This window comes from Myotis davidii, unplaced genomic scaffold (genome assembly GCF_000327345.1).
Source record: "Myotis davidii unplaced genomic scaffold, ASM32734v1 scaffold96, whole genome shotgun sequence".
Lineage (NCBI taxonomy): Eukaryota > Metazoa > Chordata > Mammalia > Chiroptera > Vespertilionidae > Myotis > Myotis davidii.
The window spans coordinates 6,816,975-6,836,715 of NW_006289416.1; the positions used below are offsets into that span (position 1 = coordinate 6,816,975).

Genomic DNA, 19,741 nt, shown 5'->3' on the forward strand with positions numbered 1-19,741 from the left:
ATTCAAAATAACTAATACATACAGTAAACACATAAATTTAGCTCATCTCTATTAACCTTCTTTGAGCTAATTAAGGAAGAGCATTTGCTCGGGGAAGGGGGCAGATTAGACACATCCCAACTCTGTAGTAGGTTTGTCCCACAAGCAGCTCTGCACCATGTGTGACACGTGTAACCAAGGAAGATGTAATTTGTATCAATATACACCTCCACAGATGAACAGCATGTCTAACCTAAAGCAGATACTTAGTTGTATAAATAATTCTAATAGAACAACAGAAAAGTACTTGTAAACTTGGAACTTGTTTCTATCAAAAAGCAGCTTTTGATCACAATGTACTAATATAAATCTATCTTAATGTTTTTATAAATTGAGTAAGAAAATTGCAATATTTCTCTTTTAAAACAGATATTCAATAAATAATAAGTAATGGCATGTACATTCCCACAGAATCAACAGGTTTTAATTGTGAGATACAACATTTAAAATCAAAGTGATTTCGACACAGACTTACGGGTCTGAAGACGTGAATGTCCTGTGCCCTCGACACCAAGTGTGAGCTCTTGGCGATGCACGTGGCTGTCTCGAGTTTATCGCCTGTTAGCATCCATATCTAGGAAACAGTTTACACTGGTGAACTTCATCATTACACTTCATCTCTTTAGAGTGCCTCTCGTTGCAGGATATTTGCACCCCAGGTTCAGAGCATCACTATTCACAATATCTGAATGTGGAGGCAACCCAAATGTCCATTGAGGATGAATGGGTGAACAAGATGTGGCACATCCACAAAGCGACATGGGTGAACCCCGAGGATACTGTGCTGAGTGAAATGAGCCAGCCAAAAAGAGCAAATGCTGTCTGATTCCACTGGTATGCGGTCCCTGGAGTGGTCAGATTTGCAGGGACAGGAAGTAGATAGTGGGTGCCAGGGGCCGGGGGGCAGGGGCTGGGAGCTAGGTTTTGAGGAGAGTGTCAGATTCACAAGATGAAGTTCTGGAGTGCTGTGGTGGCTGCACAACAATGGGAAAAACTTCACGTTTTCCACAACAACAAGTCTTTTTGACTTGCTTCACTAAAACAATTGGCAGCAAAGTGATCGTAGGCTCAGAGCTGAGATCTGGAGGCACACGAATGACAGGGTTTAGAAATCACATGGCTGAGGCTGATGAGGACACAGTACATGTCAAAAGGCAGCATTCACACAACCTCACATGCCACACAAACAGGCCTGGGGCACCACACGTTCACTGGCCATGAACTAGGAGGATCCTGAAGACCCTGTTCTAGCTGGCTGGTATTCAGCTGGAAAATGAGGTTCGAAATGGGCAAATAGGTGCAATTAAGCTGAAAGTTCTAGCAAATAAAACATGTTAACCCGGCTGGTGTGACTCAGTGGGTGAGTGCCAACCTAAGAACCTGGTCAGGGAACATACCCAGGTTGCGGGCTCGATTCCCCAGTGTGGGGTGTGCAAGAGGCAGCTTATCAGTAATTCCCTCTCATCATTGATGTTTCTATATCCCTCTCCCTCTCCCTTCCTCTCTGAAATCAATAAAAATATATTTTAAAAAACACATGTTAAATCATACTACTTTTACTTTAAATCCCACACACATGCACATATTATGTATATAAGTATCCCTAGAGTAAAAAGAGAGAAAACCAGGACATTAAATGTATTACCAAGTAGTCTCTCTATACATTTGATCACAGCAAAAACTTCCAGTGACCTCTCATCATCTGGACTGTTTAGTTGTCTCATGTGTCACATGTAAACATGCATTTTTGGAAGCAGGACACAGAAAAGTCATATGTGCTCTGGATTCTTTGGGTGCAACGCATTTTGGCTCTTCTCAGTGTCTGAGGATTTGTGCTTTTTAGCTCACGTTTGTGTTCACTTTACTGAGCCTGGACCCGAGACCCTGACACGCTGTGACGGCTAAGTTGGGAATCACAGAGGACAAGAGAGGCCAAGCGAAGGCCCACGAGCAGCTTGGGCGAGCTGATTGGCTGGAGCAGCACCTTGGGTTTCAAGGGACAGCTGAAATCAGGTCCCCACATCTGTGAGGGGGTTTCCTTCAACCGGAAATGTAAGAAAAAAGAGAACCCCAGAAAGTCTTACTGAGTTTAGTGAGGAGTTGATATAAGTACCTAAATCTTTACATGGAGCACTGATAATCTAGCATGGACAGATAAGGAACAGAAAAACAAGCAGGGCATCTACCTGTCATAATCACATCTCTTGCCCCGACAGTCAGATCCAGATCATTTGCACGTCTGAGTCTGAGTAGCTCTCGTGACTGAACTCCCTCCTGACCCGCTGGGGCGTCGGTCCCTGTGCAGGGCTGACACTGCTCTCTGCACACTACCAACCTGCTCCATGCGCCAAGTCCAACAGGAATTGGTGCACTGCTGCCTCCGACCCCTCCACTGTCTCGCCATCCAGCTACCCAACAGCCTCTTCTAAAAGCAGCCGGGCTCCTTTCTTTCACACAGTGGAGGCCCCACCCCGAGGCACCCACCATTCTGTAACTGAGCCTCTGCCTCATGGGGAGCGCAAAGTGAGAAAGCACCTTCCTGGAAACTAAGCCTCACCCCAGGAGGAGCTAATGTCGTGTGTGCGCAGAGAGGGCACATCGGCCAGGAAGAGAAGGCAGCACAGGGGTCAACATAGTCGCAGGGAAAGTGCGCTCTGCTCCAGGTGCCGTACCTTGATTCCTGCGTTGCGCAGCATCTCCAGGGTAGGCCGCACGTCTGCCTGCAGCCGGTCCTCCACCCCCGTCAGACACAGCAGCTGCATCTCCCGCTCCAGGCTTTCCACCACCGCAGCCACCTTCAGCGCCCGGTCGTGCACACTCAGCTTCGCCTGCATATAGCGGCTCTGAGGGCAGAGATGGGCTGTGCTATTTATATTTATTATCATTTGGGACTTGCTGAATACATGGAAACTTGCAACACTAAAGAAATCCTCACTTCTCACTCCCAGCAGACTGCAGAAGAGGGTGGGGCCATGACAGGGTGGGGCCCTAAGTCCTGATGCTCCCAGCTATGGCCACACAACCTCACAATGTCCCACAAGCAATATGAACTCATTTTCACAGCAGCACCAGAGCCCACGAGAGATGGGATGTCCATGAGGGTGGAGAGAGACCATCTGCTCACCTCAAAGTCCTGGTACTGCTCCTCTGTGAGCGCCCTCTTCGCGACCACGAGGGTGCGCAGACCTTCGCGGGCCATGTTTCCACACTGGAAAGGAAGAGGCAGGCTACTGTGCTGTCACCACCCGCTCTGCATTTTTATCTCTGGCTCCCAGTTCCTGTGTCCAGTGCCAGCAGGGCTGGAGCTGGAGCGGCAGGCTCAGACAGTTCCAGTCTACATCCGTGCCAGACAGGTGGGTACAGTACTTAGAAGCTGTGTCCTCAGGGACTGTTGCCATGCCGTGCCCCACCCCATGATGGCCCTGCTCTTCCTGACCTCTGAGAACAAGCAGTGCACGCACACAGTGGGGCTGGTGTCACAGTGCAGCTCCCGGATGACAAGCATATTCTTTCCCACCTCACACCAGACTTGTCAGAAATGGCACCACAAACCCTGAAACCATACCGCTCTCCGTGCTGGCCCCCGCTGCACGGGTAACATAGGCAGATCAATGCTTGAGGCCAGGGGAGGAGGGGAGGCCTGGAAATAGGAAGACCCTACGGGGCAATGTGGTGAGAAGTACTACAGAATAACATGTTTTTATGAAAAATAAAGTTTAAGCCACGATGTGATGAACACTAAGCTATTTCATTCTAAACAACCTGTTTGAAGCTCACCTGTCAAGACACCAAGAGTAACAGCCCAGGCTTATCCAGGCCACTCGGCTCCTGGACCACCTGCTATGGGCTTGCCTAAGGCCCTTCCCCTCTGCAATGCCTGACTTTCAACTTTCAGTCTTTGACAATATTTTGAAAGCTCAAAACTCCAGCTGTTCAGCTTGTTTTGGGCATTTGTGGTTTACAGAGATCATGGTGATCACTCCCGGGTCTGCTGGTACCCCCATTGTGATGGACTTTTGGGCAAGGGGCTGGCAAAGGCAGTGTCAGGAGCAGGGTCTTTTCAAAACACTTTGAGCAAATACCAGGGGAAAGGACTTTAGTCACAGCTAAAGAACAACTAATCAAAACAGTGTCTCAGTGTACATTTACAACGTAAAGCTGACAATGTGATGATGTATTTAAGCAAATACATCGCCAACAAATGAACCAGCTATTTTTTTAATGAAAGAAAGTCAAACACTAGTGATGGGTATGCACTGTTAGGACTGATACTCTTAGCATCTGTACAGCGTGAAGGGGAGAGGAAGGTGTCCTCTTTGCAGCTCCCTCAGGGAGGCTGGCTCTGCATCCCAGCCACCGAGGAGACTGTGATTTTGACTGTCTGACCTTTTGTGCATCGAACTTAGAGACATGAGTAGAAATTCCGCATCGCCCAGGGACAAGCATGCAGCCTTGCTGATAAACCAATGCAGACATGACTTCCCAAGCTTGCTCGCCCTGCCAGCCTTGTGCAGAGGCCCTGTCATTGCCTACTGTCCCTTCAGGGCAAAGCTAATATTTCTAGGTAACGTCACCTCTCTCTATAGGAGGTTCATCTCCAGCAAAGCTCATTTGCTACATCTGATGCTAAAATCTGTAGGCATATACAAAACCTGAGCCATTCGGGTTTGCTGAAGCTCCTTGTCAGTTCACTGGGTAGACTAGTCTGATGCTCACAATCACACACACAGCTGCAGACATGACAGGAAGAGCTGATGGAAGGTCCCGGCTGGGGACAGGGACCCCAGGGGATGGCAGTATGCTCTTCACTGTGCCCTCATACTCCCCTGTTCCCCAACTCTAACTCCTGTTCACCCCTAACATCAGGTCTGGGGGTAAACGGCAAGCCTGCCTTTGAGGGACGGCGGCCACTGTTAGCTGCTACATCCAGGACCTGGTTCAGGAGTTTATGCAGACTCACGCCGTAGGGTTGATAAAATCGGCTCCTTCTGTCACATGACTAGTGAAAAGTGTTGGTAGTTTTTTTGTTTTTTAATATTTGCAGAACACAAGTTTATAGTCAAGAATCCAACCTGGGGGCTTGTTTGAGACAGAGGAGCCCAACTAGCCCACAGGGACTCAGGCTCCTAGAGCCTGCTGGTCTCCCCCATGAAAGGCCTTCAGATTACAGCAGCATCACTACCAAGACATGGGCAGAGGTCAAAGATTCAACTAAGGGAAGAACTGCAATGCTGAGGAAATAAATGTACAAAGGATTGTTAATAAAGTTATCTTTGTGAAAGACAATCTGACATTATGTGTCTGTTGCAAGACATTTATTGATTTGACCTCATAAAGCTAAATAAATTAAACAAGTATTTTATAATTAATTGCACATCATTATGACCAAAAGTAATTTTTATGGCATTTTACTAGGTCTTCAGGGAGTTTAATTTATTCATGTTCCTGATTAAATCCCAGTGCCCGAGGAGCTATTGATTCATATTGCCAATACCTCTGTGGAGGGTGTGGCCCTCACTGACAGACGGTCTCCTGTCCATGGTGGGGAGATATTAGCACAACAGCAATGTGCACACGCTAAAAGGCTGGTGTTTGTAACTGCAGGGCTTTAGTTTTACTTTCAAATTCAGCTTCTTATTAATACATAAGTGTAAACAACAAATATTATAACCTCATGAGGCTAAAAATAAGTCATATTTGTTTAGGGAGAATTTGATGCAGTAGAGCATTGGTTATGTTTGTATCTTACTTTCTGTTTTTAAAGTGAATCCTATGTACAAATTAGAACTAGAATTAAATTCTAATTAAATCTCCTTGCAAATAATTTAGGTTAAAAAATGAGTATATTAAATTGGCTGTGTGTACATAGTTATCTCAGAATTTTCTGCTTTTTCACTAATGCAAACAAAATACTCTTCACAGGACCTACAGAAGATATGTGTGTATGACATACCTTCACACAAAACCCAGCACAGAAGTTGTGCACAAAGAGAGGAAGCTGCTTATCACTAAACAACCTCGTGGAACTGAGCTGGTGTCACCTGAGGTAATCCAGTGGGAAACATTATCCTGCAAAATATTGTGTTGGGTTTGAAACCTGGCGTCTCAATTTATTCCCAGATCCCAGGTCTACCAGCTGGGACAGGACACTGGTTTTCTGTCTGCTCGCTAATCTGTGAACATGTTCCCATGACAGAGTGCCAGTTACCTCCTCCTCCAGCCAGTCGTTATACTGGACGATGGTGGACATGACAGCATCGGCACCTTTCATGTAGAAGGTGATTTCTGCCGTGGACTCATCCTGCAAGAAAGGAAAATAAACAGGTATGTTCAGACCAATGCTGCTCCTCAAATGACAGTGGCTCTAACAGGCTCAGAGCAGTGTCTCCATGCAGATGCCTGGTGCTGCACTGCTCGAACCTCTTTCTACACAGGCTACATGCCCCGATGCTTGGGTACCAAGATTGAGAACACAGCTGCAGATCTCTAGTCACTGTGCGGTGTTCAGAATAAAATTAGTTATTGGACATATGCCTTGGACTGCAAGGTAAATATGAATTCTCTCAACTTTTCATGGTTTGATTGAATGAATAAGCTTCCTTGTATAGCCAATTTCCAATATATAGTTTTGGCATTTGTTAAAAATTTAATGGGGGTGTTTTGCAGCAACTTTATGGTTATAAATCATTCTTACTTTAAAGTCTTCAGCATGCTCCTGCTGTTGAAAACAAAACAGAACAAGGAAATGACCTTTCAGTAGCTCTGCTTCAGTTGTCTCAAGAGAGCTATCTGAAGTCACCCCCTTCGCAGTGTCAATTATTGTGGGACGAGCACGCCTACCTACCCTGACGATGATGCCCATGCGCTTGCCCTCCGACGTGAAGGGGAACATCTGCAGGACGCAGTAGGTCAGGATCTGGCCGCCGGGCGTCCTCAACTGCATGGACGTGAGGTCTCTGTTGACCAGGGTGAGGCCAACGCTCTCCGTCCACTGCACCAGAGCCACCTGGGGAAGACCAGTGACAGGTGAGGCTACTGGCTTCCTGGGAAGGGAAGCAAGAGGCTGGCGGTCAGAAAGCTTGGCCTTCTGCAGCTCACTGTGCTGAGAACTTGTGTATCTTTGTGGCTGTGTCAGTGTTCACTTTTAATAACATCTACTCAGGCCAACAATAGCAGGATGACAGAGCCCTCGGTCTTGCTTTCTGAAACAAAGGCCACAGCTGAGTGTGCTCCGGTTTACTAGCTGCCCAGAGGCAGTGTTTAGTGGGCACACACAGTGGGCTGAAGGGCTCAGCGGTGGGCAGGCACTCACTATCGGCTTTCCAAGCTTCTTTCTGATTCCAGGAGCCTATGAGACAGAGAACCATCCAACTCTCTCTGTTTATCTGACCTTTTCCTAAAATAAGAGAGAAGTCTAGCTGGCGTAGCTCAGTGGTTGAACGTCAACCTATGAACCAAGAGGTCGTGGTTTGATTCCCAGTCAGGGCACATGCCTGAGTTTCGGGCTCAATTCCTAGTTTGGGGCGTGCAGGAGACAGCCGATCAGTGATTCTCTCTCATCATTGATGTTTCTGTCTCTCTCCCTCCCTTCCTCTCTGGAATCAATAAAAATATATTTTTAAAAAAGGCATAAGGGAGTGGACACTCAAACAACCTTCTCACCCGGTTCCTCACCTGAACCCCAGAAACAGAAGAAACTGAGATGCCATTTCCCACTGCCCAGGAGGACACCCAGCAGGTCCCGTCCTAGGTGCACAGAGCGAAGTCGCTTCCCAGTGCAGGTGATGCCTTAGAGCCGTGGTCGGCAAACTGCAACTCGCGAGCCACATGCGGCTCTTTGGCCCCTTGGGTGTGGCTCTTCCTAAGCCTTAGGAGTACCCTAATTAAGTTAATAACAATGTACTTACCTATATAGTTTAAGTTTAAAAAATTTGGTTCTCAAAAGAAATTTCAATCGTTGTACTGTTGATATTTGGCTCTCTTAGACTAATGAGTTTGCCGACCACTGTCTTAGAGCCTCGTATCCTGCTGCCATGTCTCCAGCAGAGAGGAGGATGGGAAGGCCCTTCCACTAGTCTGTCCTCCACCACAGCCCTCCCCTCCCTGCGAGTCCTTCCTCTGTCCCACCAACTGTCGCTGCTTCCTGTGCAGTGTGCCCATTTCTCCTCAGCCCCGATTTATCCTTTAAAAATACATTTCATTTTAATGAATAAAAGCGTAGTGGCTGACGTAAATCTAGGGCAGCAAAACGTTACACATTAGCTTGCCAGCTAATGAGCCTTGACTGTATCCGATTGTGATCATTCGCCCTGAGCAGCACTCTCACTTCAGTCTTGCTGTCCTGCCGATGGCGGGGGCAGCATCCACCGTCACCCTGTGCTGCAGAGAGGGCATCTTTGTAGACTCGGGGCCGGGGGGTCCAGTCTCTGAGCACAGCCCAGAGGTCAGCGCTGGGAGAGTTACGCTGTCGGGAAAGGTCTGACCTGGAGCCTTTCCTGCCATTTGTCTTGACCATCTGTGCCTGTGGTGGTATGAAGATAAGAGTTGTTCTTGCTCTAACTGGTTCAGTTCAGTGGAGAGAGTGGAAGGAAGTGGGGGAGACAGAGAGAGGAACATAGATGTGAGACATCAATTGGTTGCCTCCCATACAAGCGCTAACCAGGACCATCGGATCGAGCCTGCTGCCAAGGTACAAGGTACGTGCCCTTGACGAGAATCGAACCCGGGAACCTTCAGTCCGCAGGCCAATGCTCTATCCACTGAGCCAAACTGGCTATGGTTCTTTTAATGTTTTTATGTGGATGCCAAGTTTGTATGTTTCATTGCTTCTTCCTGACGCACACAATCTCTGCCTTATCTTTTAAGGCACTCCCTAATACGTCAGCTGCTGAGATGGAGTTTCTGTCTCCTGTCACCGCTGTGCTGCTGGCAGAGTCAGGGAGGTGGTGCCTAAGCTAGAGCTGTTCAGTGACTGTTTTCATCTCGGCTTCTCCTGACCATGGCTTCTCTAAGGTCATCCTTTTCTATATTGGGTCAGACTGTATACTCTGTGTGGTGGCTTCTAACAGGAGCAGGCTTTGGCTTAGAATTTATCTCAGGAGCAGTTAATACTCTGCTGCTTTTTGAATTTCCCAACTGTGCGGCCCTCATGGTCAGGAGGAAGGGACAGAGGGGGATGTGTGTCTTTTCCTGTTCCCTTTGGATGCTGTCAGTGATGGCGTGGGCCTCCCAAGAATGTACCCTCCTTCCATCATCAAGTCCTACAGAGTTGGGGAGATTTCCCCAGTGCTTAGGTCTGGGTTCTGTTTAAGAGAGTTTCTAATGCTGTTGCTTTTCTCTCTCCAGGAATTTTTGTCAATATTTGAATGAAACATGCAGAGAGTGGTTTATCCAATACTTGTGTGCTGCCATGTTCATGTGGAAGATTCTGCTTGACATTATACTAGGACATAATCCTGAGATATTTTTCTCCGAAATGTAAAGGTAACTTAGAGCATAAAGGTTTAATCTATTTGAAATGACTGTTTCACAAGAGGTTTTGGAAATATCTAATGACGTGATTATTGACAATAATACAAAGGTAAAAATAATTAAAATGTGATGTAAAAATGTATGTAAGTTGTGAGCCTGAGCTAAGTCTCATCCATAAGCACCGAGTAACACACTCAGGAAGTTTATTTACACATTCATGTGTCTACATTCTTAGTAACCAGTATGGAAGGTAGTTCCAAGAGTTATGAAATGAGAGGAAACAGAACATGGGGTGGGAGCTACAATTTTATATTAAAAAGTTTCTGTGCTGTCATTCTTTTATTGTGTATGTGTTTATTTTTTAAAATAAATCTTTATTGTTGAAACTATTACATATGTCATTCCCGTATCCTCCCCCACCGCCCCCGCCATTGCCCTCTCCCCTCCAAGCCTTCACCACCCACTGTCTCTGTCCTTGGGTCCTTGGGTTATGCATATACACATATGAGTTCATTGGTTGATCTCTCCACAACCCAACACCCGTTGCTGTCCCTCTGAGGTTTGACAGTCTGTTCAATGTTTCTATGTCTCTGGGTCTATTTTTGTTGATCAGTTTATGTTGGTCATTAGATTCTACATATGAGTGAGATCAGATGATACTTATCTTTCTCTGACTGGCTTATTTTGCTTAGTATAATGCTCCCTAGGTCTATCCATGCTGTTGCAAATGGTAGAGTTGTTTCTTTTTTACAGCTGCATAGTATTCCATTGTGTAGATGTACCACAGTTTTTTAATTCACTCATCTGTTGATGGGCACTTAGGCTGTTTACAAATCTTAGCTATTGTAAATTGTGCTGCTATGAACACAGGGGTGCATATGTTCTTTCTAATTGGTGTTTCTAGTTTCTTGGGATATATTCCTAGAAGTGGGATTACTGGATCAAATAGCAGTTCCATTTTAATTTTTTGAGGAAACTCCAAACTGTTTTCCACAGAGGCTGCACCAGTCTGCATTCCCACCAGCAGTTCATTAGAGTTCCCTTTTCTCCACATCTTCGCCAACACTTGTCATTTGTTGATTTGTTGATGATAGCCATTCTTACAGGTGTGAGGTGGTACCTCATTGTTGTTTTGATTTGCATCTCGGATGATCAGTGACACTGAGTACTATTTCATGCCTTTTGGCCTTCTGTGTGTCCACTTTGGAGAAGTGTCTATTGAGGTCCTTTGCCCATTTTTTAATTGGGTTGTTTATCTTCCTTTTGTTATGTTTGTATGAGTTGTGCTGTCATTCTTTAACAGCCTGGGAGAATGTCCTTTATCATCTTGGCAATTACACAGGAATAGCTGCCAGCAATCCTCCAGAGTAGTTTTTACCACACACTTATCCATAGTCTGTACTAGTACCATCATTGTTATAATAACAGAATTATGAACATAAACTGCAATCTGATTGCCTGGAAAGACTGCCAATCAATACTCATGGCTGGCCATGGAGTCAGCATTCTCTTCTGCTCCTGAGGGTCACAGGAGGGTTGACGTCACTGACAAGGACCTGCTCCCCACAGACATGCTGACACAAGTGCACAATCAGTCCTCTGCTTTGACAGGCACAGCAATAACATGGATTAAACTGGAGCACGACGCATACGTTAGAGCTTACTTCGCTCAATTCAAAAGCAATGCTGTTAATGACATAAGGTTCTCGTGTTTTTAGGTTTGTCCTAAATTTTAGCTGATTCTTCACTAACCACCCAGTAAAGATTTATCTACCCCTGAAATGATATCTGAATGTAGAAACTACCTGTGATAAAGGGTGTAGCCCCGGGGGAAGTGTGTTACTACCAAATAACAGGTGTACAGGGTCCGCAGCCACAAGAAATACGCCCAATCACCTTTCTGGGCCAAAAGAGGGTAGATGTTGTCAAGGTTTGGGTCATGCTGTCCCTGATCACCTGAGCTGGCACCCATCTGCCTGCTGGCCATGTTCACTTAGGCCTGTTCCTGAATGGGGCCCTGTCCCTGAGTCGAGCTCTGGGGTGCACGATCCTCAGCACTTGATCCAATAAAAATGTTTCTGAAGCAGCCAGTGACTGGACTCAGCGCCATCCTCCGTCAGCCTAGTGCAGCCAAGTTTACTCAGCTCAGTACTGAGACCTTAAACAACTGTCCTCAGGCTGCAGGGATCCACAAACACTGCATCCATACAGCCCTTTAAAATTATGATATCTAACCTTTTCATTTTCAGACTAAAATTCGTGTTAAGGATTTCCTAATGGTTATATAATATTCTGCTACTTTTTAATCATTGTTCAATTCCCAAAGTAGGAAGAAATTTTAAACAAGTACACATTTAAATATAAGATTAGCAGTTTCTACTTAGTTCTAGTAATCTTTGAATCAAGGAAATCCCTCTGTATTGTGAATTTCTAATTTAAGATTCAAAGTGTTATAGAAACCTAAAGATGAAAAATCCTATGTATTTTCAACAAAATTTGTGCTTATTTTTGGCAGGTAATAAGGTAGATGTGTAATAAAATGTTTTTCGGTATTTTCCATGGCTGGCTTGATTACTTTACAGAGTTCTGAAGAACCTGGAGTGGAAAGAGTATATAAGAAAACTATATATAAAATATACTAAGACTGTATGGGGGGAAAAAAAAGACTGTATGGGAACTGGGCAAATTAGTTTAATAATAGATTTTGTTGTTAATCCTCACCTGAGGGTAGTTTTCCAATGATTTTTAGGGAGAGTGGAAGAGAGAGGGAAAGACATAGAGAAACATTAATGTGAGAGAAATACACTGATTGATTGCTTCCTGCACGAGTCCTGACCAGGGCCCGGGCCGGGGAGGAGCCTGCAACCAAGGTACATGCCCTTGACCGGAATTGAACCTGAGACCCTTTGGTCTGCAGGCTGACACGCGACATAAAACACTGGTGTCTCCTGAATCCACTGAGCCAAACCGGCTAGGGCAGTGGTCGGCAAACTGCGGCTCGCGAGCCACATGCGGCTCTTTGGCCCCTTGAGTGTGGCTCTTCCATAAAATACTGACTTCTGTGCATGGGCCACGAAGTTTCAATCGCACTGTACGTGTGCGCTCGCATGTGGTATTTTGTGTAAGCCACACTCAAGTGGCCAAAGAGCCACATGTGGCTTGTGAGGCGCAGTTTGCTGACCACTGGGCTAGGGCAATAATAGATTTTTATCAAACTAAAAATCAAAGAACAATATAAAGTTAGAAGTTACTAATTACCATATTTAATGTTTTATCATTTCTGTTTTGTGTAGATTTAAAAATTTTTTAAATTCTGGCAAACATAACCGGAAATTTAATATGCGAACTGATGATGCATTTGGAGATGAAAAGACACTGAGTAACGCAGCCTCTCAAGACTCCAGTCAGTTCATCCACTCAGACAACTGACTTCCCTCCTGCTGCCCTGTGACTAGCTCTTAGTACTCTGAGGTGTGTAGACACAGTAGGATCAAGTGCACACGCAGAAAGTCCTCACTCACCCAGGTTTCCCAGCCTGTCGCATTAACACTATCCTAAAACTCCCCTGTTCACTCCTAAAAGAACTCATGCTCATGCCTTGAGTCCCAATGAAACACACCGACCAACACCGCTTTGTACTCTGAGGAATAACACGGTGAAACAAGATTCTGTAAAAGGCCGACTGACCTCATCGGGGCTGGAGGCCTGGTAGGTGCGGTTCTCATCACTGAAGTCTTGGTCCACCTCTGCGTACTCAGTCTCCCCGGTCACGCCCGCTCGAGACTCGTATACCGGTGTCACATTGTGGCACAGTGCAATGGCCGTCACTGCTTCGTGAACTCGGCTGCTCACACTCTTTCGATTCCAGTCAAGGGCATGTACCTCAGTTGCGGGCACATTCCCGGCGGCTGATCGATGTTTCTCTCCCTTCTCTCTCGGGATGTTTCTATCTCTCACTCCCTTCCTCTCTCTCTAAAAATCAAAAGAAACATTTTAACTTTGGGACCTGAAGAGTGGGCTTTTCTTGGTGGAGTTGAACTGGTATTGTTTCCACTAGCTTGAGAGTGTGGCTGTGAATATGGAAGTTACAAAGTTGAAGACAAAGCATAGCTGACATTGGGATTATGATCATGTATTACCTTATAAACTAATTAGGGTAAGAAAAAGAGCTTGATTTGATTTCCTGCTCATGATCTACATCATATGTGCTGGTAGGATAAGGTTTTTATCTGACTGCGGCAAGTGCTGTAGTATTTCCCAGTTGTCAAGTACCCTAAAATATTTGCTATAATGCTTACCATCTGACAGTTTTCTTTTACTAGATTCAATCTAACTGTGGCATTAACTTGCTGAGTCCTTCATAACCCCTGCTTATTTACTATTTCTAAAAGCAGAGTAAGTTTGAGAGCAAAATAGAATGGTATATAATACATCCTCTTTCATTTTTGTTTACAAATGTTCTACTTAAAATGGTATAAACCTTTGCTGAATACCATAAATCAATCCAGCTTGCAACAGTTTCTAAAGTTAGTGTCCAGTTTTAGAGTTCATAATAACCGATAATGGCTGCATTCTGAGGAAGAGTGACCCCCACGTCACATCTCAAAACCCTGTTCTCCTGAAGCAACAACCCAGTTAGCACTGATGTTTGCTTGGCTCTCATCACATTCAGCTGCATTCAAGGGTCTCAGTTCATCAGCCAAGCGGATGACTTTTATTATTCACCTCCTACTCGGGGGAGGGACACGCCCCCTGACCCCATAGGACTGTCAAACATTTCTTCAGTAACTTCAGAGTCACTTGTGACGATCCTCCTTAGCACCAAGCCTGCCGCTTTTGGACGGGGCGTGCAGAGCCACTGAACCGTGACTACTCTGCCCATCAAATTACAGTGCTGTCTAATGAAGGGTTTAACTTCTCTGCTCAGCTGGCACCCCTGTCAGCGAGCTTCAGACCCCACATCTGCGTTCTGCTCACATGCTGCTGTTACAGCAGAAACTCGCTGACGCCCACCTTCTGCATTAGGCTATGCTCACTGATGGCTATATAATTTAATTTTGCACAAATCCCATTAAAGATATGCCCTCTATCACCAGTGCTTCCAGTGGGGAAATATAACCAGGTTATAAAAGATTTGTGTACATTACAGTGGACCGAGTAGGCTACTGTCATCTTAATAATAAAGAACATAAGGAGTAAAGTCAATTTCACCTAAAAAGGACTGTCTAACCAGGTCATCAACAGATAGCTTTTAGTAAAAAAAAATGAATAAAATTTAAAGTCCTCTTAAATGGGGAAAATATTAAATATTTGCTATTTTTATATAATGACGCATCTTCTTTTATTTTTATCTAGTAAAATCACTTATTTGGAGCTACTATAATCATATCTATAATAATAAAAGTGTCATATGCTAATTAGACTGGACAGCCAAACGACCTTCCAGATGACCTTATGGACGAAGCCACAGCTGCGAGGGCCGAGCCCTTGCATGAATTTCATGCATCGGGCCTCTAGTTCATGGATAATATAAATTAATTTTGAAAAGAACAGATGTCACCTGGTACCATTTCAATCCCAACACAGGTTACTAGGAGAGGAGAAAAGACTTCTATTAATAAATACAGGGTGTCCCAAAAACATGTATACACACTTTAACAGCTGATAGTTCAATTGATGTTGCTTTCTCTTCGGCCAGACTAAGCTTTGAAAGGAAATTCATCCTAAAATGCTACTGCAAGTTTGAAACACAGCTGAAATATAAACATTACCTTTATAATTATTCAAAGTGTATATACATTTTATATACTTTAACAGCTAATATAATTCAATCTTCACTCCTTTTCAGGTTTAACTGATTTGAAATAATGAGTGAAGTCAGACTAAGCTTTGAACAAAGAAAATTTATCCCACTAGACTTTATAATGGGGACACATAAAAGATAAAGTTTACAGTACAAAACTGGCAACAGTTGATGAATTGAGGGTATACAAATACCGAACAAAATGATTCTTGATGTTTGTGATTCCATTGCTTCGTGTTACCAGCAGTGTCTGGACCAGAATGGTCAGCAGTTTGAAAACAGGCATTGACAAAAAAAATTACTCCTTTCTGTAGATTATTTTAAATTTTGAAAATTATCTGTATGTTAATAAAAACTGACTTTATAATTGTTCAAAGTGTGTATACATTTTTGGGGGTCACCTATATTCTGGATTACAAAGTACTCCTACTGAAATGAGTGATATCGGAATTAATAAAGTGCTTTGAGTATTTTTGCATGTGTGTGTGTGCTTGTATGAGTATATAAATATTACATATAACAAATATGTACACACGTGATAAATATGTACATATCATATAATGTGCACACACGATAAATATGCACACATGTACACCTATGATAAACATGCACACACATGATAAAGTATACGTACATGATAAATGTGTACACATATAAGATTATTTTCATTTGACAGCATCTCAAAAGTAAAGTATATGCTGACTGGAGAATACTGCAGAAGACAGAGTTTTCAAGGATCAGACGACAGTGCCAACAACACCTGAGCTTTGTCTGAGTGGGAAAAGTGCAAGTACATTCAATCCAGTCTACGCAGACTGGAAAGGAATGATGCAAACATGAGAGTTTGCCAAGTCACCTGGTGTGGCCCTGTGGGAGCCCCGAGGGGGCAGGGCCTTGGTGCACTGAGCCTTCGCTGCCCTGGTGAACGCTAAGGACTTCTGACCCTGACACACCTTGGCTCACTATGATGTGGGTGACTAGATTCTACAACAAATCTGCAAAGAGGCAGAGGAAAAGCCAAGGAAGTGATGACTGCTGATACAGACAGCAGCCTCGCATGGGAGCATCTTCGATTCCCTCGGCTGCTAGGTTTCAGTACTCTGAACCAGTGATTTCAGGTTATACGACAGGTAGAAGGAAATCCAAAGGAAGGAAACACAACTTGGGAACAGAGTTATGGAGACTGCAGAGCCTAAAAAAATGAACACTGGGAAATGGTCTGTCTTCAACCCCTCCACAGATCTCAACATGATCTGCACTCATGCACTCGCCCGGCTGTGTCCAACGTCAGGAGCCTGGAATGTCAGACTCCACTGCCTATGGGACAGGCAAATGCCCTGACCGCCAGGCTGCACCCTCCTGTGAAAGCAAATAGTCCCTGTGCTTGCCACCTTACACAACTCTTCTGGGGCCCAGTGAAAAATCGAGATTTAATCTATATAATAAAAAAGAGCCCTTATCTATTAGAGACAGACTAAATATTATAGGTGAAATCATGGGATATGTGAGTTTCACTTGAAAAGCACTGGGTGAAGGAGAGTGAACAGCCCTGCAGTTTACTGCACCTGCTGACATGAGTAACAGGTACACAGGCTTCTAACACTGTACTTTCACTTCTGTTTACTGAAAAGGTGAAAAAACAAAAGGATATATGAAAAAGTCTTATTAATTATGAAGAAAACCAGAAGAATTATTATGAAACATCTGATGATGCATTCTACTTAGTATTTTTGAAATACCATCTTCACAGAATAATTTTATAAGTAGTTCTCTAAGAAAATTTAACGTGAGTAAGTGATTTAAGGCTATTATGCCTTGCTTCTACAGTATAGAAATGCCTATTTAAAATTAGTCCAAATCTGTTGCTTGATTTACAAGTTAGAGATGATGATGGAACTAATGCAATGCTTTAAGATAACGTAAGGAGTTTGCCAGTGCGCAGACCAGCACCTGAGGCTCCCCGGAAGTCGTACCTGTGTGTAGGAGCTCCTGACGTGGCTCTGGATCTCATCCATTGTGTCTGTCCCGTAGGACACGGTGCCCAGATGCAGCCGCTTAAATACCATTTCATTCTGAGTGAGGGTTCCTATGATACAAGGAGCAACAGAAAATGAGAGCATACAGGTGGCTCATCGAGATCATGGTATTCCCTCCCGCTGCCACAACCTCTGCTCCATGACAGAGTCTCCTGAAATGCCTTTTGCTGCTCGTTTCATCTTACTAGTGAGGACAAGAAGTGTTCTTCCCAGCATGTCAGGAATAACTTTTAGTAACTTTAGTGATGTGAAGGGGCCTAGTTCTGTGAAGAAAATCTCCCCTCTGCCTGTTGACACAAACGCCATTTTTGCCTGTTCTGAAAACGACAGGCACAAAACTGCAACAACTGAGTCACAGCTATGTAATCAGATGACAGAGCCCTGCCCGAGCAAGACAACTAGCCCCAAATTAGTGTCTATCAGTTAAAAACGACAACCTTATTTTGAAAAATTAAGTATTTTTAATTGAACAGAAGCAGGTGCATCTAAGCCCTGGAGGAAGAGAAAGGAAAGGAGTGGGAGGGAAGGCATTTACTCTGTAGCTGTGAGCTGCAGGTATGCTCACTGACTCCTTGGCAGGCGAGGACAGTGTCCAAGCGATCAGTGGTCAATCCTTGGGACTGCCAGTCGGTTGGGGCCAGACACTAATGTGAACGTGAGGCAGTGAGGAAGGCAGGCTAAGAGGGGCGCACAAGCAGGTCAACTTTCTGAGAGCGCGTAGTTTCGGCTTCCTACCAAAAAGATACACAAGCAGATGCAGTGAAGCAACGTCATGAGAGAGGTGGGTAGAGATACCACCACACTTCAGAGAGCTGTTGAGTTTTTATTAAGTGGGAATAAATTAACAGTGCTATATATCTTAGAGCTCTGGAAGGAGACCCTCAACACTTTACGAATCAGTTAATATAAAAATACATTAATATATGCACTTAACTTCGGCCCATCTCCTGTCAGAGTCTGACCTCCTGTGAGGTACACATCAGTCCTGTTTGGATGGCTCTGGTACTGTCTCCCTTAGGCTTCTCTGCACTTATTTCAAAGCTGTAGATCAATTTGGGGAATAATGCTGCATCTTAACATTATGAGATCCTATGCGCTGGTACACTGACTTTATTTTTGATACTATTGTAAATGGAATTGTTTACTCAATTCTATTTTTGGACAGTTTATTGCTAATGTATAGAAATACAATTCATTTTGGCATATTGATTGTAATGAAGGTTGTCCAGTAGATATGCCAAATATTGAGAGAGTGATACATCCTGAAGGTCTGTTATTTGATTCAAACATTGTGCAACAACTGCTGCACTTTCTAAAATTCTAACTTGCTACTAAATCAAGTTTTAAGCCATTTAAAACTGATATAGTCAGCATTTTTCATCAAATGAACAATGAAATATCTGTGTCTGTTACTTTGGCATTTGAATAATTAAGTTTACATCTTGTTGGGTTAAAGATACTAAAATATTTATGCAGACATGCCTTTAGGTGAGTGGCATGTATAATTTCTCACATTTTAAGGTGAACACTGAAAATGTTTTTTAAAATTTCAAGGAAGTTTTGCTCCCACAGCTGACTGCAGGACTCTGAGCAGGACCGTCCGGGCTGGGGGGAAGTGTTTTTTAACAAAAGGTTTGTTTGTGATTCCTTTTTTTTTTTTAAAAAGGCTGTAGCTCTTTAATAAAGCAGATTTTGGGACTACAATGAGAAAAACAGGCAAAGAGGAAATTAACTTCTAAGGAATAAGTACTGCAGACGTCGTCTTGGGATGGTGATAGATGTGACACAACTAGCAGAGGAACCACTGTCAGAGAAGCAGATGCAGAGCTTTCTGATCAAATATTCCCTGGTGGTGATTTGGCCTCAGACTAAAACTAGAACCTGCTGCAGCAGAGGAGGGAGAGGTGTCTGCCATAGGAAACAGAGACAACCTGCCCACAGCTCACAGGACTGGCAGCTTCCAGCCTGCACATCACTTCCTGTGAAGGTTTTAGTTCAGCAATGGGGTTGATGGCTATATTAAAACACAAAGCTTGGAGGGAGAACCAAGATGGCGGCATAGGTTAACGCCGGAGTTTGCTGCCTTGAACAACCATTTCAAAAGTGAAACTAAAAGACGGAAGGGACATCATCCAGAACCACAGGAACGCTGGCTGAGTGGAAGTCCTACAACTAGGAGGAAAGAGTAACGCATACGGACACTCAGAGGAGGCGCAGTGCTGAAGTCAAATTCTGAGGTGCGGAGTGCGCGGAGCGGGCTGGCGCGGAGGGCGCGGTTGTTGTTTTTCAATCGGGAGGGAGCTTCAGACTCTGAGCTCCAGAGCCGGGCGAGTCTCTAGGGACCCAGACTCAAACGGGAGAAGCGGGACTGTCTGGGCTCGGGCGGAACTCG

General features: G+C 44.4%; 1 protein-coding gene across 4 annotated transcripts in view; it reads right to left on the reverse strand.

Moving 5' to 3' along the window:
• Positions 1 to 19,741, reverse strand: part of ATP9B (ATPase, class II, type 9B) — a 135,173-nt gene that overhangs the window by 13,505 nt on the left and 101,927 nt on the right. For all 4 annotated transcript variants that reach the window (XM_006761900.2, XM_015562750.1, XM_015562752.1 and 1 more), the window contains 8 exons: positions 17,287 to 17,399; positions 13,505 to 13,580; positions 13,198 to 13,370; positions 6,884 to 7,045; positions 6,248 to 6,340; positions 3,164 to 3,247; positions 2,712 to 2,882; positions 515 to 613 (listed from right to left, as the gene is read on the reverse strand). In XM_006761900.2, the coding sequence (XP_006761963.1) occupies positions 515 to 613; positions 2,712 to 2,882; positions 3,164 to 3,247; positions 6,248 to 6,340; positions 6,884 to 7,045; positions 13,198 to 13,370; positions 13,505 to 13,580; positions 17,287 to 17,399 (971 nt within the window). The remainder of the gene's footprint in view (positions 1 to 514; positions 614 to 2,711; positions 2,883 to 3,163; positions 3,248 to 6,247; positions 6,341 to 6,883; positions 7,046 to 13,197; positions 13,371 to 13,504; positions 13,581 to 17,286; positions 17,400 to 19,741) is intronic.